This window comes from Lethenteron reissneri, chromosome 25 (assembly GCF_015708825.2).
Source record: "Lethenteron reissneri isolate LAM-NWPU_2019-01 chromosome 25, ASM1570882v1, whole genome shotgun sequence".
In the NCBI taxonomy this organism is placed as follows: Eukaryota; Metazoa; Chordata; class Hyperoartia; order Petromyzontiformes; family Petromyzontidae; genus Lethenteron; species Lethenteron reissneri.
In genome coordinates this window covers 5109338-5131627 of record NC_083803.1, presented here as the reverse complement: position 1 = coordinate 5131627, position 22290 = coordinate 5109338, and the positions used below count along the sequence as shown (strand labels likewise).

Sequence of the window (22290 nt, the reverse complement as noted above, 5' to 3'; positions counted from 1 at the left end):
AGACTGTAAAGAGCTTTCAGGAGTTCATAATTACTTTAGCTCGGTTGATGTTTGCTCAAGATGTGTCACGGATGAAACCTGTCAAGAACCCATTGTACTCGCAACCTCTCCGCCCTTGCTATGCTCTGTAAACTGCAACGGCCCAGTACAGTTTCCACTGGGGGACCTCTGTTTGCCTGGTCAATGTGACCGTCCCGGCCGCTCGGTGCTCACAACCTTGCCCCGCGTGCAGTGGTGCCTGCGGTGGTCGCGTGTAATTTTCATGCGTCCGTTCGTGTGCGTGCGTGCGTGCATGCGTTCGCACCGCTCCGTCCAGGCACACGGTGGAGCACGTGTGCGCGCTCGTGGAGGAGCACGGCAGCGACTGCTGGTGGAGCCTGCCCCTCGAGGAGCTGCTGCCCAAGTCCGTCCGGGAGAAGGTGGGACGTGTGGCACGCTCCGCCGTCACCTCCCCACCGCCACCACTGCCACCACTGCCACCACCGCCACCTTTCACCCCGTAACCCCCGGGCGTCCAGCTCCACCTTGGCATCCATCCCGTGCAGTGTCGCCCACGCTATGGCACGCGGCCGGAAACGCGACGGTGCGCGAGTGCGGTGCCGTCGCCGGGCATTTGCATAAAAACCCGGCAGTTTGTTCCCGTCGGGCGACGTTCCGCAATAGCCGCCGAGACCGGATCGGGCATCGGAGGTTGCCTCGCCCGGGAGGCAAGTAGCCACGCCTCGACTCCCCCGCCGCTTGCCGGCATGGGAGCGGAGCAGGTGGTGAACACGCTCCTATAGCGCTCGCTCTCCCACGGCCTTGATCGCGTGGCACTGAAAACTTGCGGGCAGCTTCAGCTCCCTCCCGTGTAGAATAACATCCATCGCGGATACATTAGTATCAATTACAGGCAGGTTAGTGTCTGTGACAGGTAGATTAGTAGTCGTCACGGGTAGGCTAAGATTCCTCCGGGGTAGCGGAACGTGCGATTACAGCTGTTGTCTGTTCATCAAGGGAGGCCGGACCGGTTTTGATGAATTACTGACCCATTTGAACCATATCACACATTTATAAACTGCTCCCAAAGATCACTTACGGTTGAATGATGATCAATTGAACAGGCCAATCAGCCACAAGAGCAGGCCTGCTCGATCTGTGCTGTGTGCGTAGCATGTTGTGCTGTCTGGTGCAGTGTCTATTTATGTGGTGTGTTCTGAGGTGTGTAAGTGTACAATAATGTGTGGCATATGGTGTTGTATAAAGTTCGGTGCACAATGTTGTCAGGTGTGGTGTGAGGTATGTGTGTGCGTTGTGCGGGTGTGTATGACGTCGTGTATGACGTCGTGTATGTTGCGTGGTACGTGGTGTCGCGTGTGCTGTGCGTATGTGTACAGTACACGACGTGGCGTGTAGTAGTGCGGTGTGGTTTCTGTGTAATGTCTGCGTGCGTGTTTGGTATATGTACGGTGTGGGGGAGAGAGCGCTGCGCTACGAACCTAGCGACCGGAGTTCGATTCACGCTCACAGTCAAGACCAGTGACGATTATCTGAACCGGTCCTGGGCCTCCCCTAGGACGACTTGGCCTCAAATGAGTAACCTGGGGCAGTGGTGAACAACGCCACCAGGGAGACAGCTGGGCATAATGCTGGCCACCTACCTCATTGTACTATTTGCCCGCCTTGATAGGTGCTCACTAACAGAATTTACCCCAACAGTCTGTTGAGCCCATATACACGGGGGGGGGGGGATCTCTCTCTATGCACGTGTACAATACGCGGTGTTTGCCGTGGCGGTGTGTGTGGTGTCTCAGAGCGGAGTGAAGGGCGACGTCGAATTCGTCAGGGGCGATGACATCATGGACATTTGGTTCGACAGCGGCACCTCCTGGGCCTCGGTCCTCGAAGGTGACACTTCCGGGTTGGGGTCAGGACACCGGCTTGCCGCCGTAGCACGGGAACGAGACGTCACGCTACGGGTGGGGGGTGGGGAGGGGGGCATGGTACGTTTGCCCGAAGCGGGAGGGTTCCTTTCCACGATGTAATGCTCTTGACGATTGCAGTTTTAGTTTTCTGAATATTCCCAACGTCTTCAGATCTCAGCATGCCCCAATCTGGGTGATTATTTAGATAGGTATACTACGTGTTGTCGGCTTGGGTTTTTAAAGTGGCCGGGGAGTGGCTTCTTGAACGCATCGGTGTGGAGGTCTCTGAGTGTTACCCCGTTGTACGCGTGGTGGGTTTTCTGCAGGTACTTTGGGTTCCTCCCACATGCCAAACGCTGAATGGAATTGGCCGAACATCCCAACACAGCACCTATCTGAAAAGAGTCTTGGGAGTTAGTGAGGGTTATCCTGGATTAAAAAAGGGCATTTTAAGCGTCGTAATTTAGCGGCGAGGTTTGTTTCGTACATTCATTAAAAATACAACGTATGTTGCATGAAGCCTTTTGTTAACGAGAGTATAATGCAGCCTATTCCGTAAAAAAAAAACCCACCCAAAGTTGGACTTTTACACTTTTGTCATTTACAGTGTTCACGGCAACATGCCGAGCACATCGCTGTAAAGTGCTATAAAACCCACGGTCTCGTGGAGGCCTCGCGGACACGTCCGTCGATGGGTTTTTAAAGTCGTGGTGCCCGCGCAGCGTCTGCCTCCATGTGAGCTGGCGCATGGCAAACTCCCTCTTCAATTCCTCTTGCGCCACAGTCATCCTAGCCTGATGCCACTATGGCCATAGGTCTCTGACCCACAGGTGCCAGGGGTCACGGGTGTTGTCAGCAGCAGAGTGCGGCCCCGCAGGACAGTGGCTCGTGCTTGCGGAGTAAAGGTTGCGGGACTTTAGAGCCGTGGTTAGTGCGTGGCGGTGGCGCACCTTCGCTTGCTTGAGATGGCTTTCCTGAAGTCGTAAAGGTCGGCGTTATATAAGCGTGACTGATTGTGAAACCTGTCTCTCCTTATCTGCCGAGCAAAGGACGAATTTCAGGTAAGGTGAAGTCGTACGGTGTACAGTCTTTAAAATGTAAGGTTAAAGTTCCCCTGTAGTTACAAATGGTTTACGTAAATGATGCACACTCATTCTTTGATCATATAACTAATCTTATTGCTATATTCAGCCGCAGTCGTAAAGTTGTGAGGCTATATCTCGGCACAGCCGTCCCTTGGGTACGGTGAATCGGGGCGACTGCTTTGGGGGCCCCATGCTTGGACCTCACGGTGTCAGATGTCATCATTCCAATTTAGTTTGAAGGTATCAGGGGGGCCCCACACCGTGTGTGGGATTGGTCCCCATGCCCCCCCCCCCCCGCCCCCCATGGACTGCGGCCCTGTATCACGGCTTCTAAACCCATCTTTGTCCGTCCATGACCGTTAAATGAAGTCGCACCACTTATCTATTCATCCTAGATTGTTGTTCATCATCCTTTGGAGAGATTGGTCCTCACCATATGAATGTAGATTTGTTTTCACCGACACTGTTCACTTTGACAGACCCTCAATGATTCCACTACCTTGCGATCTGATATCACAATTTTGAGGGTCATGGTTTGATTAATAAGTCAGACTGACTACCCTTCGAATATACATTTTTATTTCCTTAAATATTTATCTTTGCAAATGTGATTGTTCCATCTCAAGGGATTAGCCAAGGTGTCCAGGGTGCCAAGTAGCAGATACCGAATGACACGAACATATACAAACGTGTGAACGTACACGATAATTTCAGCCTACTGTTTCCATACAGTGTCTTAAGATGCGGTCGCATTTAGACGCTAAGTATGTCCTCGTCGCTCTGTGACGGTATTAAACGCGTTTGCCTTAGCGGGTTACGGATACCAGGGTGGGAAGAAGGGCAATTTGAGCAACAGCTGGTGACGAAGTCTGTGCGCGCAGTCGTGTAGTTTGAGCGGTGCGCGGCGACACGCGGCACCGCGGGCCCGTCGGTGACGGTGAGCGCGGGGCGCTCGCCCCGTGTTTGGCGCGCAGACGTGGACCAGCGGGCGGACCTGTACCTCGAAGGCAAGGACCAGCTCGGCGGCTGGTTCTACTCCTCGCTGCTGACCAGCGTGGCCGTCAAGAAGAAGGCTCCCTACAAGTGCGTGTGGCGCCGCGGCGCGAGGTGGCGCCGCTACGAACAAAAACGAGCAGCCAATCGGTGTCCCCCGATTCCGTCCCTGACCCTAACGTTTTCGACCTCTCGGTTTTATGTTTTCTTGACATTTGGTAGCGGCACACCCCGTCGACACGCCCAGTCACACGCCAACTCACGTGCCGCAGGGGCTCCGTGTGGCGTGATAACCGCAACCTCGGTGAGGTTTTAGTGGATAAACAAAGGATTATTAAACATTTTAGCATGTCATATTGTAATAAAGCATTGATTATGGTTTAACACGTAGGCTTTCGCGATCAATATGATCCATAATAGAGGTTTTTGGGTTAGATTATGGTTTTAGATTTGAAGCTTTCGTGACTGCAAGGATTCATATTCTTAGGTTTTTTCCGGTAAAGTCACGTAGGTAGCTGTATACAGCTATCGTGCTGTGACAGTTCCACCTGAAGACGGAGGCTTGTGTTGCCTCCGAAACGTCGTGATTTTTATTTTATTTTTACTTTACTTTTATTAATTTAAATTTTTTTACCTACGTGACTTTACCGAAAAAACCTAAGAATATTAGATTATGGTGTTGTAGAATATGAGATAAAAGGGATTAGCCTCTTCAAGATGTGATGTCTACACAAGCGCCGAATTACATACAACGATGAGCTCTGTGTGAACTGCTGTGCCACGTATTCTGCTGTGCTGCTGTCACGCCAGGTGGCGCAGCAGTCAGGACGCTTGACTCGCGAGTGAAGGTTGCTCATTGAAATTCCCAATCATCTGTCCCCCGGTCGATAAAACTACAACTACTTTGTGTGGGAAGCCAGCGGTGGTTGTCCTAAGGAGAGGCTTGCCCACAACATGGAAATGTGTAATTTTTCACCAATGGCTCAGGGGGGGTCACCGCTGTAATTGACCACGACCACGTTGCACCGTTGTGAGGGAGCGGCAATGCGGTCGTATAGGGCACCGCACCTTGAATGCGGCAACTCGAGTTGTGATCCCCGCTCGCAGCCACCCTTGAAGCCGGAAGACGCTGCGACTGACGGCATTACGGTAGCGCGTGTTGAACGACAGGGCGGGCATGCACCACAATACCTCGGTGGTCTCGTCAGGGATCATAAGCCATCGTCGCGCGAACTCCGGTGGTCATCCTCGCAGCGGCTTTTGGCTAGCCATCGAACTAAGACGGGTCACCGCATCACGTGCTTTCAGATGAGCTGCAGCCGTCTGGAACAATCTTCCGATATTAGGAAACCATTGGAGCTATGCTCTTGAACTCTAAATTGAAAACTAATTTCTTTCGAACTTATTTTTGTGTTTAGTTTGTTGCCCTTCCCCCGCACCTCCGATTAGCACAGTTGGCTTCGTACGGTGCGAAAGAAGTTCAACATACGTACACGCATACATACGTGTGCCACGTGCTTGACGCTCGCTCCGTTGCCTTGCACCAGGGCTCTGCTCGTGCACGGTTTCGCCGTCGGCGAGAGCGGCAAGAAGATGTCCAAGTCCCTGGGCAACGTCGTGGACCCCGACGTGGTCATCAACGGCGGCAAGGTGCGCGACGCCCCACACAGGCCACGACGGGCCACAGACCGCTCGACATAGAGACATCATTAACTGACTAAACAAACACCAAAATTAAAACGACATTGGTCAAAGAAACCACGACGGACCCACGTGCGCGCGAAATTGGGCACGACGGCCAGCAGAGGCCGAGAAGCGACGACGTCCAAAGTGGGATGAGAAGGCCGGTCCAGTCCAACAATCCACCACACGGTCACCCAGACCCTCTCGCCATCTCGCAGGCAGGCTCTGAGACACCGCACAAATCGATTAATTTTTGTCAAAAATCGAGGCACATGGAAGCCCTTCCCCCCCCCTCTCATGAGTTCACCCGAGACGTGCGTGATCGTGCGCTTGGTGCAGCGCACCACGTGGTAAACCCGCGATGACGCCGGGTGCCGCGTGTGTCCAGGACCTGGCGACGGAGCCCCCGTACGGAGTAGACGTCCTGCGCTGGTGGGTGGCCGAGTCCAACGTATTTGCGGAGGTGGCCATCGGCCCCAAGATCCTCAGCGCTGCCCAGGAGAGCATCGCCAAGGTGTCTCAAATGCTCGCTCGCTCGTCCGCCTGCCTACATACTCAAAACGTCCACGTTCTTACTGACTCGCTCACTCATTCACTCACGAACCCACATGCTTGCTTAATCACCTGCTTTGCCTCTCAACTGACTCGGCTGCTTACCTGTGCAATCGCTCTCGCATGCTTGACCATACACTCGCTAACCTGCTCATCTATTTACGTCTGCTCATCTGGTTACTCGTCTGCCCATCCACTGCGTGCCCACCTGCTCGCTTGCACTCTTACCCACACTTGCTCGCTGTGTTTAAGGAACCGCGACACGCCCAGAATAGATGGACACATACGTGACACTGTTCGACAGAAGAAAAGGTTTGCAGTCTCATCTGTTCATCCTTTGTTATTACATCTGGTGAGGGTTCCAGAATACTGCAGAGCGTTGATTCCCCAACCCTTTCGGGACCCGTGGACCACCATGCACTAAACGATTCGGTGTATCGTGAAAAGAAAAAATTATAGCTCCAACAATTCCACGGAACCACGGGTTTGGGAACCACTGCACTGAAATGAACCGGCAATTCGTAGCTGACGCACGCATTAACCGTTACTTCGCGTGCGTGCGTGAGCGCGGCTAAAGATCCGCAACACGGTGCGCTTCATGCTGGGGAATCTTCACGACTTCGACACGGAGGAGCACGCCGTGCAGGCCAAGGACATGCTGCTGCTCGACCAGTTCGTGTTGCACCGCCTCGAGGATTTCTCCACCAAGGTGAGCCGAGTGGAGCCCTCTGGCCCTTGGTCCCCTGCGGGTTCGCGGCATCGCCTGGCGTCTCCAGAGCCACTCCGGGCGATGAGACGCAGCGTAGATTCTTGACCTTTCAGGAGATCCGGTCCCCATCTATCACCTCGCTACCTCTCCCACGTGTATTCCCAGGGCCCGAGGTGACGATGCCTCGGCCTTGTACCAACCGCATGTCCTCGTGACCCTGTGCGGTGTTTAATATTCCGTTAACGAGGCCTCGGGACAATACCCCGCATGTTTTTTTCACCCTTATTTTCCGTTTCCACTTCTGGTCTGACTCCAAATCTTTTCTTAATTTTGAATCGGAGAAAGTTTGAGGGTTACGTTAATGTTTGAAAGAGACGCAAATAAAGTGGAGGTTAAACGGTGGTGTGTTGTGTCGACGTTGCTTGTGTATTTTGTCCCATAAAGAAAAAAGCTATTTTTAAAGGCTGGTCGCGGGCCTCCTCCGTAGGTGACGGAGGCCTATGAATTGTACGACTACAGTCGAGCGACGCGAATCATCATGGCCTTCCTCATCAACGACCTCTCCAGCTTCTACTTCAGCATCATCAAGGACAGGTGGGCACGCGCGAGCGCGCCACCTCGGAGCCAAACGGCTCCGCGGGCCCACGTCGCGCGTACGCAACATCTACACCGACGTCCGTCGCTCGAAATGATGTGAAATTATATTTTAATGTTTTATTTTGAGACAATAAAGTGTCCTTAGTGAATGGGGCACTAATGGGTGTCCATAGGCATCAAACTGCCTGTGTATATTTCCTCTTTTGTCCACTTGTGTGACCGCATGTTTCCATGTGTCCCAACGTGTGTCCCGACATGTCTGCGTGCCCTCACGTGTCTCCCTGTGTCCCTTCGTGTCCCCATATGTCCCTTGATCTTCATATTCTCATATATCCTGGTGTCCTCACGTCTCTCATCGTGCGCCCGTGTTTCTCCGCACGTTACTGCATGTCCCTGCGTGCCCCCTCGATTCTGGGCATGCCCGTGCGATCCTTTGCATCCCCATGTCCACTGCCGCATCCCTGGTTGTCCCCGCTTGTGCGCACAGGCTTTACTGCGAGGAGAAGCAGGGGCACAAGCGGCGGTCTTGTCAGACGGTGATGCACACGGCCCTGGAAGCCGTCAATCGGGCCCTGGCGCCTATCCTGCCTCACCTCGCTGAGGAAATCTTCCAGCAGCGGCACAAGGGGAAGGATGAAGGTGCGCACACGCGCGAATCGTGGCGACTGGTCACGTTTGCGCCCGTCTCGAACCCCGGCAGCGAAAATAAAGCACCGCACTGCGCGATAACGACAAATGAGTACGCGTGGTGCCCGTAACTTAACGCAACGTCTCGGAGCGCAGCGTTCTAGCCTTGTGGGTGTTGACCCCCCTTTTGTTGATAACGACGATGGCGGTGATTTGGGTGGGGGTGGTGGGTGTCGCTTTTGCCACCGCAGACGCAGACGTGGAGAGCGTGTTCCGCTCGGGCTGGGTGGAGGCGAGCGCCGGGTGGAGGAAGCCCGGCGTCGTGGAGGCCATGGAGATGGCCTGCAAGATCCGCGACACCTTCCTGGGCTCCGTCGCGGGGAACAACGCCGCCGAGTACGACACCATCATCGCCGTGGAGCCGGGCCTCCTGTTTGAGCTCCTCGAGGTGAAACAAATGAATGGGCGGCCGGCAACTTGAACAACGCCGAGCGGTCCCCGCCGAGTAACACGGCCGTTGATTACCTCGTGGTACCGGAAGGTCGCGGGGTCGAGGGTGTAGCGCGTTTAGCACGGGCCGCCCTGCTGCAAGGCATGAAATGGGGCCCCCTATCCAATTTGCCCCATGGGCGCCAGTGCAATTGCACCGCCTGCACACTTGAGAGAATGCATGTCACCACCACGTAGGAAGTCGGCTGTGTTTGTCGCGTAGACACTGACCACTGCCACAGAAATGTGTAACTTTCACGACTGCTGGCAGAATGAAGTGCCAATTTGACACTTTTCAACCTGTTTGGAACTATGGCCATCACAAAGATTTGGATACATGCCCCGAGGTTTCGGCAAATGTGACATGGCCTCCTCTCCGTGCCCCCCTCCGTCCCCCCCACCTCCATGTGCAGTTGCTACAGACGGAGGAGGTTTCAAGCACCTCGCAACTCAGCGAGCTCATGATGTCATCACGGACGACGCTGGTCACCAGCCTGCTGGGATCGCTGCCCCTCGGAGCGACGGAGCTCCAGGGAGTTTGCCACATCGACCTCCCAGGTAGACCTCCCACACGCACCCGTGTCAAACTCTCGGTCACACGCACACACTCGTTGTCACACGCACACACTCGTTGTCACACACAAAGCAAAGACGAGATAGATGTCTCCCATATAGACTTGACAGACTTTAGGAACAAGTACTGTTAGCAAGCACACACGGGGGTGGGTGGCAAGCACCATGCCCGGCTGCCTTTGTCTCCCCAGTGGTAATGTTGACACACCGAAGCAAGTACCTGCTTCGGGAAGGCCCAGGACCTGTTTATAAAATCCTTATTGGTGTTGGGTGTTAGCGGGAATCGAACCCAGATCGTAGCGGAGCGCTCTGACCGATGCGCCACCGCTCCCCACACACAATACCTGCCTTGAGGTGGCTTGGGAGGCTCGCGGAGTTAACGTGCGCGTCGGAAGGCTGAGCCATCACCACTTAAATCCAGGTTTACATCTGGCATTCAACTGGGTTCTCTTCCCTTGAAAGAGAAATAATCGTCGCGGCCCAGTCGCCAGTGACCTCATGAGCCAGAATAAACCAGAAACACAACAAATGACGTGTCACGATTCACCTCCACCAGCAGTTTAGCAGATTGTCTTTCAGACAGCTCTGTCTTCACCTGAGGACGGCTGCTTGTGTTGTGGCCGAAACGTCGTGATAATTTTATTGTTTAATTTATTTTATTTTATTATTTCCCTTCTACGTGACTTTACCGAAAGAACCAAGAAGATGAATCCCTGCTTTCACGAAAGCTTTAAATCGAAAGATTGTAACAAGTATATCATTATTGTTTCTTTATTTTACATCGTGCTGAATATTGTAGCTGCTTATGATTGCAGGGGTCACGTGATGAAACCACTGCATACGACACATACATCTTCCCCACGCAATTTGATGCGATCATCCTGAGCCTCCTAAGCCAGGAAACTTCACCGAATCGTGGTGCTTGGGGGGAGTGGGTGGGGTTGAGTGATGACATGTGGAGTCCGTGACGTTTTTTGTGAGCAGCTCTACGCCGGTTTTGTGTCGTTCCCCCCCCCCCCTCGCAGAAGTCGGCATCAGCGAGCACCAGTCCTTCAAGCTCGCGGTGCTGCCGGCGAGCGGTGTCAAGTGCCCGCGCTGCCGCAAGTTCACGTCGACCTCCGAGGACAGCCCCTGCAACCGCTGCACCAAGGTTCTGCAGGAGTTGAAGGCCGTCTGAGGGCTGCCGTCGCCACCCTCACTTGCCCCGTCCATCCCTCTCCCCGCGCGCCTGCCATCGACGTCATAGCCCAGGTCGCACCTCCCGCGTCCGCCGCGGAGGCAACGTCGGCTTCGTGGGACAAAATCTCCGTTGAGGGACGCTGCCTCGAGTTAATTTTAACTTGCTCAAAACCGGCCACCATCTGGGTGGGGGGGGGGGGAATGGGGGACACCGCTACAGAGGCACGCGATAGTGGCCGCTCCCGTGGTGGAACTGCTAGTGGGCGGAGTTTCCTCAACTGCAGTCGCGCGCGCTCACCGATGCCCCGCATCACCAAGCACTTGAGGACGTGGAGCCAGATTAGCATGCCCAGTCCTGCAAACGCCAATTTGAAACTTTCATGGACTGGATTGGAGATTTCCCTCATGGCTTGGCGGCCCTCCAGCTGTATCACTACATGCTCCGTCTGGCAGTGGTTTGTTTCGAATGCAACACACTGCATGTACCAAAGCTATTACTGTAAAGGTAAGTGGTATGGATTGCTGAGAGGTTCGTTAACGTTGGCTTGCAAGGTAATGTAACCATTGTATATACTTCACTGTGGATTTTCGGTTTCAGTTAAGTGTGATGTGTTCTGCTCTATTTGTTAACACCTGTTCACCTTGTTGGGTCAACACGTGCCCTAAATGGAATGTGCAAAGAGCTGAGCAATAAAATATTACGAGAATGAAATTAAAAGCCGTTTTATTTGACGGAGGTACACATAATGCACTGTCATACAGGGTTCCTAAGTAATTTACACAACTTTACACAGAGGTCACCGTGGCTCGGTTACATTTCCAGGGCAATATCACAAGTTCGACGCTGGGCTCCGCTTCCCCGTTAACGCTCAAGCCACACCGAGAATGCATCCATAGCGTCAATCGAGCCACCTTTATTTTTTACTCGCCTCTTAAGTATGTGTTGCATTAATATTAGTGTGTGGATAACTACGACATAGATACAAGACATGATAGCACTGTTTCACTTGACTCCGAACACTGAATATCGAGCACATTGTTATCAAATAAAACGATCAAGTTCCTTTTGGGGGAGAAATACAATTAAGTGTTTGGAAATGGCTTGACGTCTGCTTAAGGGCGTTAGGATTCATGTAAACATTTAATTGCATTTGTCAAATATCGCTCCGGGTGTTTCATGCTGGACACCGTTGTGTGACCTAACGTGTCGGTCGCACGTGTGGACGTGTGCCCCGGACACAACTCTGCTGCTTTGTACATACAGAGTGAAATCCTGTATCGCCACGTGCGACACTTCAAGATACATTTTATTTTTTGTTATAATTGCCTCCATCCAAAAGTACCGGAGTGGTGTGGACACGGGCTTCATTTAAACTTTCCAGCACATCGTTGAACCAAGACCAAGAATGCGCCTCACTTTCATGCCTGCCAGCACCATCTAGCATGCGCGTTAAGCACACGTACAAATAAATTTTTCCCGCCGCAAATAGCTTGGCACACAACTCGTTAAACTCGTCAAAGCAACGAAACACTTCACGTCACAACATCTGCATTCCGCCCGGCCACTTGCACGAGTTCCTGCGCGCACGACCGTGTTGCAACATCTAACCGTGCCCGTGTGGCGGGTTGTGCGAGCGTGCCTCCTGTTGTTAGTCGTGGCCCTGGTTGCAAACTTCAGCACGCTCGCGTCAAATCAACGGAAGCAGTGGTACTTCGTGAGCAAAGGCCACAGCGACTCCCCACAAGCTGAGAGGTTAATTTTGCTATTGTCCCCATTGAGCTGTGTACCTGAAGCGGTCATGGGGTAGAGTCGAGCCAAGGACGCTGGGGGGGCAAGGCCCAGCAGAGGTGGGTAAAGGTGCCTGCATCGCACGCTTTCAGATATGCTTCTGCGGCCGTCTGAAACCCTCTTCCCTCCGATATTCGGAAAGCCACTGGAGCTATGCAATTTTAAATCTAGATTGGAAACTAATTACTTTAGAACTACTACTTATGTTTAGGTTGTTGTCCTTCCCCCGCACCTCCACTACGTACCGTGCGAAAGAAGTTCAACATACATACATACACTTGCCTGTACAAAATATGCTTGCGTTCCTGTTTACTTTTGAGGCACGTTCGAATGCAGTGTCAGAAAATGAACTGAAAGCTGTGAAAAAAATGAGTTTCAGCAGCATCTGCTGCCTTGTCATAAGGGCGCAAGGCCGTGCATCGCCAGGCTCTGCTGCCGTGTGAGCCCCTCGCCGATGCCACTGTTGACTCAACTAAAGTCTTGCTTGGTGTGCGAGCAAATGCACACTCCTGCAGTTTCCTCTCCTGAAGGTCACGACACACTCGGGACATTTTGGGGAAGTCGTCATCAGCAACCGTCACAAGCAACAGTGGCAGCACTACTTGCTATCGGGCAAACCTGATTGGTACTCCCTCTCGTGGCCAACTGGAAATACAACTTCTGACCAGCTCAAAGGTCGAGGTTACATGCCTACCTGGGGTTGCGTACTCTGTAGATGGACAATGTTCATCAAACACACTTCAAAACAAATTTTGCTTTAATTGCTAGACAGAACTAGATGCCATTTCCCATACCAAATTCGCCACAGTTTAAAGTAAATCTGTTGCCAGTGAACATTCCCAGCACCGATTTCGATCAAATTGCCCAGCGTGAGTCGTGGCCTTAACGGGAAATGTGCAGTAGCCGCAAACCGCTTCTAATGAACAGCGAGATGATTCCCGTGACAGGGTAGTGCTGCGGCCGTCAAGTGGACCATGGCTTGTGTGTATGTGTAGCCCTCTTGGTTGCGCCGCTAGTACTGCCCTCGTGCGTCGGGGGCCGCCCGTGCCCGTCACCGGGAGAGGGCGTGCACGGACTCCACCAGCTGCAGCGCGAGGTTGTACTGCCCGTGGCGCTCGGGCAGCAGGTCCAGCACGTGCGTCACCAGCCGCGCCGTCGCCTCGATCGGCACGCTCGTGCAACGCAGCTCGCTCGGGTCCTGCGGGCGGGCGGGCGAGTGAGTGAGGAGCGACGAGGCAAGAGGGTGGATGAGCGAGTGGGTGGGTTAGTGAGAAGGAAAATGAAATTGTAGGTGAACGGGCAAATGGACATATGGGCGAGTTGGTGGGTGAGTGAGCAGGCGGCTTATTGAGCGAGCGAGCAAGTTCGCGAGTGAGGTTAGTGGATGAGCAGGTGTGGGAGTGAGTGGGCAAGTTGGCGAGCGAACCCGTGGACCTGCGAGAGATTGGGGAGGAACGGCAATATGTGTGTGTGTGTGTGTGCGAGTGGGTGGCCGTGCAGATGCCCAGCGGGCGGGTGTGTCTCACCATGGCCTTGAGCCAGGTGCAGAGCGTGGGCGGGAGTCGGGACAGCAGCTCCATGCCGTCCTTGGTCTGCGTGTGCAGCAGCGCGTAGGCCAGCCGCTGCCCGGCCAGCATGAGCAGCTGGGAGGCGAACACCTCGTGGTCGCTCACCGCCAGGCATGCCTGTCGCCACACGAGCGAGGATGTGAGAATGAGCTCCAGCACGGAGGAGTGTTTACAAGGGGTGCTTCAGGTGTCTGTGTAGGCCACGGAGGTGCACCTGATTGGCCGTCGTACAGCGCAATGGTGCAGTCAATAACACCACATTATGCCGTGCAAAGGTAACATGCTAACAATTTGAGCAATAGGCCGTTTGTACAGAAGGCCATTGACCAATAGGTGCGATTCCTACTAAAATAACTTCATTTCACACGCCGGGCATTTTTATTTAAGTGGTGACCTTGCAAGGTTCAAAGAAAAAACAGTCAACTGTAATCACAGGTACTATTTTGCAACAAATTAATAATACTCCGTGTGGGTGAAACTAGATACAAATAAACCTTACAGCTCGCGCAAGGAGCTGTGAACGCACACACACACCCTGTGTTGATAGAACCGCGGTGGCCAACTGGCATCTCCACCACATGTGGCTTTTTAATCCACCACATGCGGATCTATCGAAGGAGCGTAACGTCGAACGTACTATCACAGTAGCAAAGAATAATGTGTCCCGTGCTGTGCAGGAAACTCAATAAATTCACAAACTTGCTTCTCTGCAGAACTCGGGGTACTTTGTGGCGAGTGGTCTGTTATAGGTTGGCCACCGCTGTATTAGTGTAATATGTACTCGGCCTGTATGTCTTCATATGGGGCTACGATGTCACATCTGCACCAGGCGAGGTGCCCCAGCCGATGGCCCGTGTGCGCGTTCGTTCATACGCACCGCCGATTAGCATGGCTGGCTACGTACGGTGTGAAAGGCCGATCACGACCGGCGTGCATTCACGTTCAACGTTTTTGGGTTTAGATCGCGTTATTTATAAATGTGTCATAACCCTCCACCACCCGACACGGCCAAATCAGTAAAAAAGTGTCACGTTGACAAAAGACAAATAGTTAACTGCTTTAGCCCACTGGTGTGTTGAAGCGTGAAACCACAACATTTACAATTTGAGTACGACGTTTCGCTGGTAATTGCATCCAGCATCATCGAGCAATTCGCTGGTAATTGCATCCAGCATCATCGGGCTAAAGCAGTGAACTATTTGTCTTTTGTCAACGTGACACTTTTTTACTGATTGGCCGTGTCGGGTGGTGGAGGGTTACGGCACATTTATAAATAACGCGATCTAAACCCAAAAACGTTGATTATGAATAATATTGGTCGCGAAAGCCTACTTGTTAAACTGTGCATTCACGTGTCCGGCGTGTTCGTGCGCGGGTGTTCGCGAGCGCGACCGCGGCGCTACCTCCTCGGCGAGCGGGTCCAGGCCGGCGCTGTACAGCTCGCAGGCGTAGTGGCGCTTCACCACGTCCTCGTTCACCTGCAGGTGCAGCGCCATCTCCACAGCCAGCGCCGGCCACTGACCCGGCAGATCTTGAGCGCGGGCGCCGAGTGCCACACGGACTGCACCATCCTCACCCGACGGTCCGGACGCCCCTCCGAGCCTCGGTGTCGCCATCGCTGAAACTACGCCCGACGTCAGCTTCAGCAGGAACTTGCGGGGGGTGGCGGAGAGGGGCGGGAAGGGGCGGTTTGCAGCGGAGGCGCCTGATGAGTTTTTGTTGCTATTCCTTTACGACGTGAGTTCGCTGCAGTGGCCGCAACACTGTCACCATAGTTCTCAATTGTCCCATTAGAATGGCCCATGGGGTTTGTGAAAATCCACTGAGACGGAGGTAGCGGTTGTGACCGTGCCCCTGTGAAATGTTACGACAGGACCACTGTGTGGTGTGTCCTTATAAATGAGTTGCAAGACTATCAAAGGCTGACTAAAACCTAAGGCCAGGCGGTGAGATACAATAAGGGCAGAATGTGGGATGTCGCGTGTCTACTGTGGCAGCTGCGGGCTCTGGCAGAGGGTAGAATGCGTTGGCGATGAGGTGCGGTGGGGGCATCAACGCTTCTAACTACGATGGATTGTTCATGTTGAATCCCAAAAAAACCAAGCTGCTCTTATCTAGCAGCCCCGTACATAGGCTGCATGTCACAGGATGTAACTGTGGCACAATTGACATTATTTGTGAAGTTTTCGCTGCAGTGAAGTTACGAGAACTCGCCTGAGTCACGTGAAACAAAGCCGTGCCAGATAGCTTGGAGCACATGGCCTAGGTACGAAACCCATTAGCAACATCAGCAAGGATGAAGGCTTTAAGCTTGCTCAACTGAAAAAGAGAGATGACATAGTCATCCTCTCAGCCGATAAGGGCAATGCCACTGTCATCATGGATAAAACCACATACAGTAATAAAATTCAGGACCTACTTAATGATGGCAGCTATACCAAAATCAAGAGATCCTACCAACCGTCTGGTTACAAACACCAACAATATGATCACTGATTTTACATTTAATCGAATCAACCAAGCAGAATTCAAGATTTAAGGTAAGATTTGTTTGTTTATTTGGGTTGCATCTTCCTCCGAGCCTCTATTAAGACTTGAGAAGTTTATGGGCACTTACGCCTGATCAAGACTGCCAGTGGGAGGCGTGCTGTCTCGTTAAAAGAGTTTGAGATCCAAAGGCTGAACAGCCGAGAAACGAGTCCTTAGGAAAAATAAACACTTTACCCTTTCTCGTATGATACAGGAGTTGTTGAGATGATAAAACACCAAATAGACACCCATTACAAGGCATCAGTCTGCATTTACCACACATACTTGTGGTAAAACTTTAAACGGATTGGCCGACACCACACTTGATGCCTTGTAATAGGTGCCTATTTGCTGTTTTAACATCTTAACACCTATGAGACCTCCTTTACCAGTAGCAAAATATAGTAGTAGGTTTTTACCCTTTAAACTGGTGCAAAACTGACACCTTTATACAAGGCATCATGTTTGCAATAACCACAACACAAGCAGTCAAAATGCAAACAAAAATAAACAACTCTGATAATGATATGCACTGTCCTTGAAGTTGATTGGTCCACACCCGAGACAGCTTTTCTTAGAGCCTAGTCTCCATTGGTGTTGGGACCAGAAGACGCCAGTTTAAAGGGTAAAAACCTACTACTATATCTTAACACCTCTATTATGGCAGAGAAGGGCAACGCCTTTTTTTCATCATCTTAACACTGGCAAAAGGGTCCCATAGACACGAGTCTTAACGAGACTTAGTCTCGTGACGTTGGGGAGCGCTAGCGCCGGGGCACCTGCTGTCTGACGGAGATGAGGCTCGGGTCCATCTCTCCCGACGGCAGCAGGGGCAGGGACGAGAGGTCTTTGAAGAACGTGTTCCTTCCCTGGGTCACAGCAGACGAATTGACAGCACAGGAGCATCACAAGCCAGAGACGTCGGGCAAACCTGATGTAATTTCACGCAATCGATTATCAGCAGGGCATTGCCGATCATTTTAAAAGGTGTAACATCTTAAACTTTGCGGGGATTCACCAACGTCTTAACATCATCTCCAAAGTGGATATTAAAGACCGTGATATAATTTTCAAGATAAATTCATCGTGAGCTGGTGTTAGCAGCTTACCTGCAGCAGCTTAATTGCTCTGATAGCGACTGTCTATAATCATTCCCGAGGTGTTACAAAAAAAGAAAAGTTATTTCCTACAAGCCTCTTGCTCGTTTAAAGGACGGAAAATCCATGAGTTGTTTTGCCGGCTCTGTCAGAGCAACGCTGCCGTCCACGTGACAAAACGGAGCACGACTAACACCGGCTCCTTGATCCCATCGGGTTGACGGTCATCACGAGTAACAACGATTCGCAACGAATCGTTGTTACGAGTCCCCCATGGCCAGGCATGCGGGCGAGTACAATGCCCCTTACCCTGGCGTCGAACAAGGACAGGGGCTTTGCTCGCAGCGAGAAGCGCAGGGTGGCATGCAGCACGCAGCACAGCAGGTAATGGTGCTGCACTAGCGGGTAGTGCACGGCCGGCTGCTCCAGCGCCAGCTCGGCCAGGCATGCGGGGCCCTCGCTAGCGAGCCATGCCTCCTCCTGCTCCAGGCCAGGCAGCTCCATCTCGTCACGCTCCACGTCGGCCTGCAACGCGCAAAGGTGTGGGCACACGGACGTATGAGCGCACGGACACACGGGACTGGTGCCCGCCCTCGGTTGACGTCGCTGCTGCTGCTCCTACCGCTGCCGACATCTGCAGGTGCGATTCGTAGAGCTGCTCGAGCGACGGTGTCGCCCCTTTGACCTACGCTTTGTAGGTCCACATCCTCGTACTGCTATTGATTAATTCGTCCGTCATTCCACTGACAACCCGAGAACGCAAACGACCACAAGGATACGACAACACACGAAACCAACAAAACATCTTCCCAAAATTACCTGGAGAGCGGGTATAATATGCTCAATGGAGTGATTGGTTGTTTAAGATTTCTCGCTCATTTATTGACTCCCAGGGTCCTTGCTGGCAAAGCCTCAAAGCGAGCTCCCTTTGTATGCCCGACTATCCACAGCAACGCTTTACCGACACAGCCAACGAGGCATGCAGCCGACCACTCAGCCTCCATCTGCACCCACGGGGTTCTCTAGCACAGAGGACCTGCTGCTGCTGCTGCTGGGCAGAGCCAAGCAAAGGGGAAGCAAGCCACACGCCCGTTTGAAAGATGTGAACGGTCAATTTCGCGCGCGCTTGCGTGTGTCAAGTTACCTCCATGATTGTGTGCAGCAGCTGGCTGCAGGAGTCCACGAAGCTGCACAGGCCTTTGTCGCTCATGCCGACGTCCTGCGCCGCACACGCGAGAGTTTGTTTTATCCGAGACGCACCAACAAGGAGAATAAAATATCCATAAAATGCAAAGAGGCAAGATCACAAAATACTCACCCGCCTGCACAACCTTTCCTTTGGGGGTTTCCCGACCTTTTCGACCGAGCAGAAAACAAAACATCACTTGTTAAATGAATGTACCGCTGCCCGTTACGCGCGACACGCGCACACACCACGCGCACACACCACGCGCACACAGCACGCGCACACAGCACGCGCACACACCACGCGCACACACCACGCGCACACACCACGCGCACACACACCACGCGCACACACACCACGCGCACACACCACGCGCACACACCACGCGCATGCGACGCAATGGAATTTAAGTGACGGGTGCGCCTTGTAATGTTACGTTCGCCCCTACCTTCTCCATCAGGAAGGCCACCGCAGACAGCCGCTTGGCAATGAACGTGTTCCACATCATGATGCTGATGCCTGCGTGGGCGCCGAGACCGCCTATCAGTCAACACCGCAGCCCTTGTTCCGACACCTCATCCAATGCCCTCGCCGTATGGGCGTGCAACATCTTTCGAGCAAGGGCCATGCCGTGTTTGGAGCGATGGTCACGCGGAAAACTTGGGGAACGCGACGTCGAATTAGCGGGCGCGACGCCGCGTTCGCGAACAAACGAAGAGCGCCGTAGCCACATCACGGCTTACAGCCCTCCACTGAGTCGCTTGCCGCGTGTCCGGAGCTCGCGAGACAGTCAAAACGACGCCGCACGCCGCTTGCGATCTAAACGCCGTAGGTTGCCACATCCCTGCCTTCGTAGAACGTTTGACCATATTTCGACTTAACTTTTTTTCGATGGATAACGTAGATGCAAGCGCCAGGGGCCGTGTGCAAGAACCCACCGAGTTTGATGTGTGCGTTGCGGATGCTTTTCAGATGCCTGGCAGCCATGGCGAGGAGCTCGCTCTCCTGTCAACAAGCACGAGACACCATTGGAACCTCATTTGCCAGTAAAAATATGATAATTGTTTTTTTACCCTTCTATCTGGCAACAAAACTGACACCTTTTTTTTTGGTCCAACCCATGTGAGACTAGGCTCTGAGGAAAGCTGTCTCGGGTGTGGACCAATCAACTTCAAGGACAGTGCACATTATCAGAGTTATGTTTTTTGTTTGCATTATGACTGCAGGTATTGTGGTCTATGTAAACATGACTCCTTGTAAAAAAGGTGTCAGTTTTGTTGCCAGATAGAAGGGTAAAAAACAAATTAAGAATGAGACAGTGCAGGCAGACGCCGAGTGTGAACCAGCGGACGAGAGAGCAAAGAGTTCCCTCGTCATCATCGTACTCTTCATTTTGGTGAAATTCACCAATCGTCTATGCAAGTGCAAACAATGGAAATTAATACAAACGATTTAAAACAGTGACTCAGCAATGTATATACTCATCATACAATGATACTAATAAGCGAGTATTTAGGATCCATTTGTGTTGTCTGTGGTGATCTCTTCCGGGCACTGTGGTTTATCGTGGTTTTGCCCGATTTAGCATGGCTCAACGTGGATTGGCACGAATTATCCTCACTCGCTGTGGCTTAGCATGGCTTATCATGGCTCGGCATGACTGCATTGATTGGCCTGACTCGGTGCGGTTTGGCGCAGCTTATCCTGGCTTGGCGTGGCTCGGTTTGGCTCCGCTCACCTCAGGATCCTTGTTCCACCGCACCACGTACTCCCAGCAGCAGTGCGCGTGCAGCGCGTCGGCCTCCAGGCTGCAGGGGAAGCGCTCCGATGCCGCTCGCAGCACGGCTTTGTGGAGAGGGCAGGAGCAGCAGTAGGGGTCAGCGCAGGGCTTACAGGTGCAAGGTCAGCGCAGGCGTTTACATAACAAACCCAGCCACGACACAAAACTTGGCTCACGGTGAACAGATAAACCCCACTCACATACCCCACGACTCTCCATGGAAGGGGCATTCTTCTGGTGAGTAATCTACCATGTTTTTGTACACATATTGTGGGTCTTCATGGTATGCATTTATATTTGAGGTACTTTCCTGACCTTATCAGAATAACAAAACTTTCACCCTAAACCTCGCAGACCACTGGTAGAGAACCAACAAGAAGCATGCCCAGGAAGGCATTAACAGAATTCACAAAGATGCAACAAGAGAGACATTGGTGTACAACCGGTTCGCCAGCGTACCCACAATCTGGCTGAGGCTGGCATACGCGCCACTCTGAACGTCACTGCCCGGCGGGTCTGCCCACGCGTCGCCCCCGTCCTCCCGGGTGTCGTCGTCGCCGTCGCCGCTGCCACTGCCGCCACCGTCATCGCCGTCGTCATTGACCCGCGGACGTCGGTGTCGGCACGCCCGGCCCAACGCATCAGGGGGGAGGCCCTGTCGCACCACCCATTTGGCGACGCTGTCGGCCACGGAGCCTGCAGGGGACGACACCCATCAGCTTCTCCCCTCGCCCCATCGTGAGAGGGGGAGTCCCCTAATCCTAACCCATCAAGCCTCTTCCTCCCCCCTGGCAAACCCCCTTACCCTAACTCACACCACTCACAGTGGGAGAGAGAGGGGAGCCCTGGCAAAGAACACGCCTGTCACAGGGATTCATTCACTACAATTTGATGAAACTGCATATAGTTTGAGTGCAAATACATTATCATTTTGACGGTCCTGCATCTTTTTGCACGTGCAATGCCTTCAATGGGAAGTGACTTTGTGCTCGACGTGACGGAGGAGGCCTCCGCGCGGTGCTGACCCTCACCCCGGCCGCCCTCGAGCAGCTTCTTCACGGAGGCGGTGCTGCTCGTCTGGCCCTGGGAGACATCGGCCACCGCCACTGCTCTGTGGTGCGGGTCGAGCCTGCGAGGTCAGAGGGCGTCGCATCAAAATCTTACAAACCACAGCCCGAAGAAAACCCAGCTCCTCGGTAAGGAAAGGGTTCCCCACCCCCGAAACTAGGCCAACCCCGGCCTGTCGTAGCATCTGAAGGGCCGCGCAAGGTCGTGCGGGCAGCAGTCTTACTGGCCGTGCAGGAGCGTGTTGAGGAGCAGGCAGTCCTCCGTCTGTCGCAGCAGGAGGTTCCACTGCTCCATGTCCATGGACAGGGCCTCCCACGAGTCGGTCAGGTCCTTCACGGGGGACTCTGCGTCCGCCTGAAGCAAATCAGAGATCTTGTTCAGTGGCAGCTTCCTTCTCATGCCTGGTGCTAGAGAACGCAATGCACGAGGGTGTCTGCGAGTCGTCATATGCCGAATTATATACAGCCCATTGTCAATCCGCTATGTGCAGTGCACCCCCCCCCCCCCCCCCCATTCTACAGCCAATTTGGTGTCACGATTTGATTCAAGAATAGAATAAATAAATATGTATTAATGTATTGTGCTGCCTTTTGCGGGTGCAGAATACATACGTTGTTGACTGTTACACACGTGACTCCACGTCTGTATTGTGAGCATTACATGTGAATCGATGCAATCCTACATTAAAGTGGTTGGCTAAGTATCGTGCGAAAGAAGTTCAGCATTCATACATACATACATACACACAAACGAGCAGGTGACTGTGTATTTCTCAAGCTGTACATCATCCCTTCTGTTATGACGTGACCCCCATACAGCCATTTCCTGTCATTATTCACCATCCTCGCTGCACGATTGTATTCTTGGTACAATGCAACGCAC

The 22290-nt window shown here is 52.9% G+C and overlaps 2 protein-coding genes across 2 annotated transcripts in view; one reads left to right on the top strand and one right to left on the bottom strand.

Annotated features, from left to right (window-relative positions):
* Nucleotides 1-11119, top strand: part of IARS2 (isoleucyl-tRNA synthetase 2, mitochondrial) — a 28343-nt gene extending 17224 nt beyond the window's left edge. Inside the window, 11 exon segments of the mRNA XM_061559018.1 lie at nt 317-419; nt 1794-1887; nt 3964-4072; nt 5530-5632; nt 6054-6179; nt 6795-6926; nt 7414-7520; nt 8011-8162; nt 8402-8598; nt 9053-9197; nt 10238-11119. Of these exon segments, the coding sequence (XP_061415002.1) occupies nt 317-419; nt 1794-1887; nt 3964-4072; nt 5530-5632; nt 6054-6179; nt 6795-6926; nt 7414-7520; nt 8011-8162; nt 8402-8598; nt 9053-9197; nt 10238-10389 (1420 nt within the window). The 3' untranslated portion in view covers nt 10390-11119.
* Nucleotides 11120-11158: 39 nt separating this feature from the next.
* The window catches only part of RAB3GAP2 (RAB3 GTPase activating non-catalytic protein subunit 2), a 40286-nt gene continuing 29154 nt past the window's right edge, over nt 11159-22290 (bottom strand). The window contains exons 25-37 of the mRNA XM_061559017.1: nt 21632-21762; nt 21372-21469; nt 20800-21036; nt 20299-20405; nt 19499-19565; nt 19009-19079; nt 18693-18728; nt 18519-18593; nt 17684-17899; nt 17057-17146; nt 15152-15400; nt 13707-13865; nt 11159-13378 (exon numbers count right to left, since the gene is read on the bottom strand). Of these exons, the coding sequence (XP_061415001.1) occupies nt 13232-13378; nt 13707-13865; nt 15152-15400; nt 17057-17146; nt 17684-17899; nt 18519-18593; nt 18693-18728; nt 19009-19079; nt 19499-19565; nt 20299-20405; nt 20800-21036; nt 21372-21469; nt 21632-21762 (1683 nt within the window). The 3' untranslated portion in view covers nt 11159-13231. The remainder of the gene's footprint in view (nt 13379-13706; nt 13866-15151; nt 15401-17056; nt 17147-17683; nt 17900-18518; nt 18594-18692; nt 18729-19008; nt 19080-19498; nt 19566-20298; nt 20406-20799; nt 21037-21371; nt 21470-21631; nt 21763-22290) is intronic.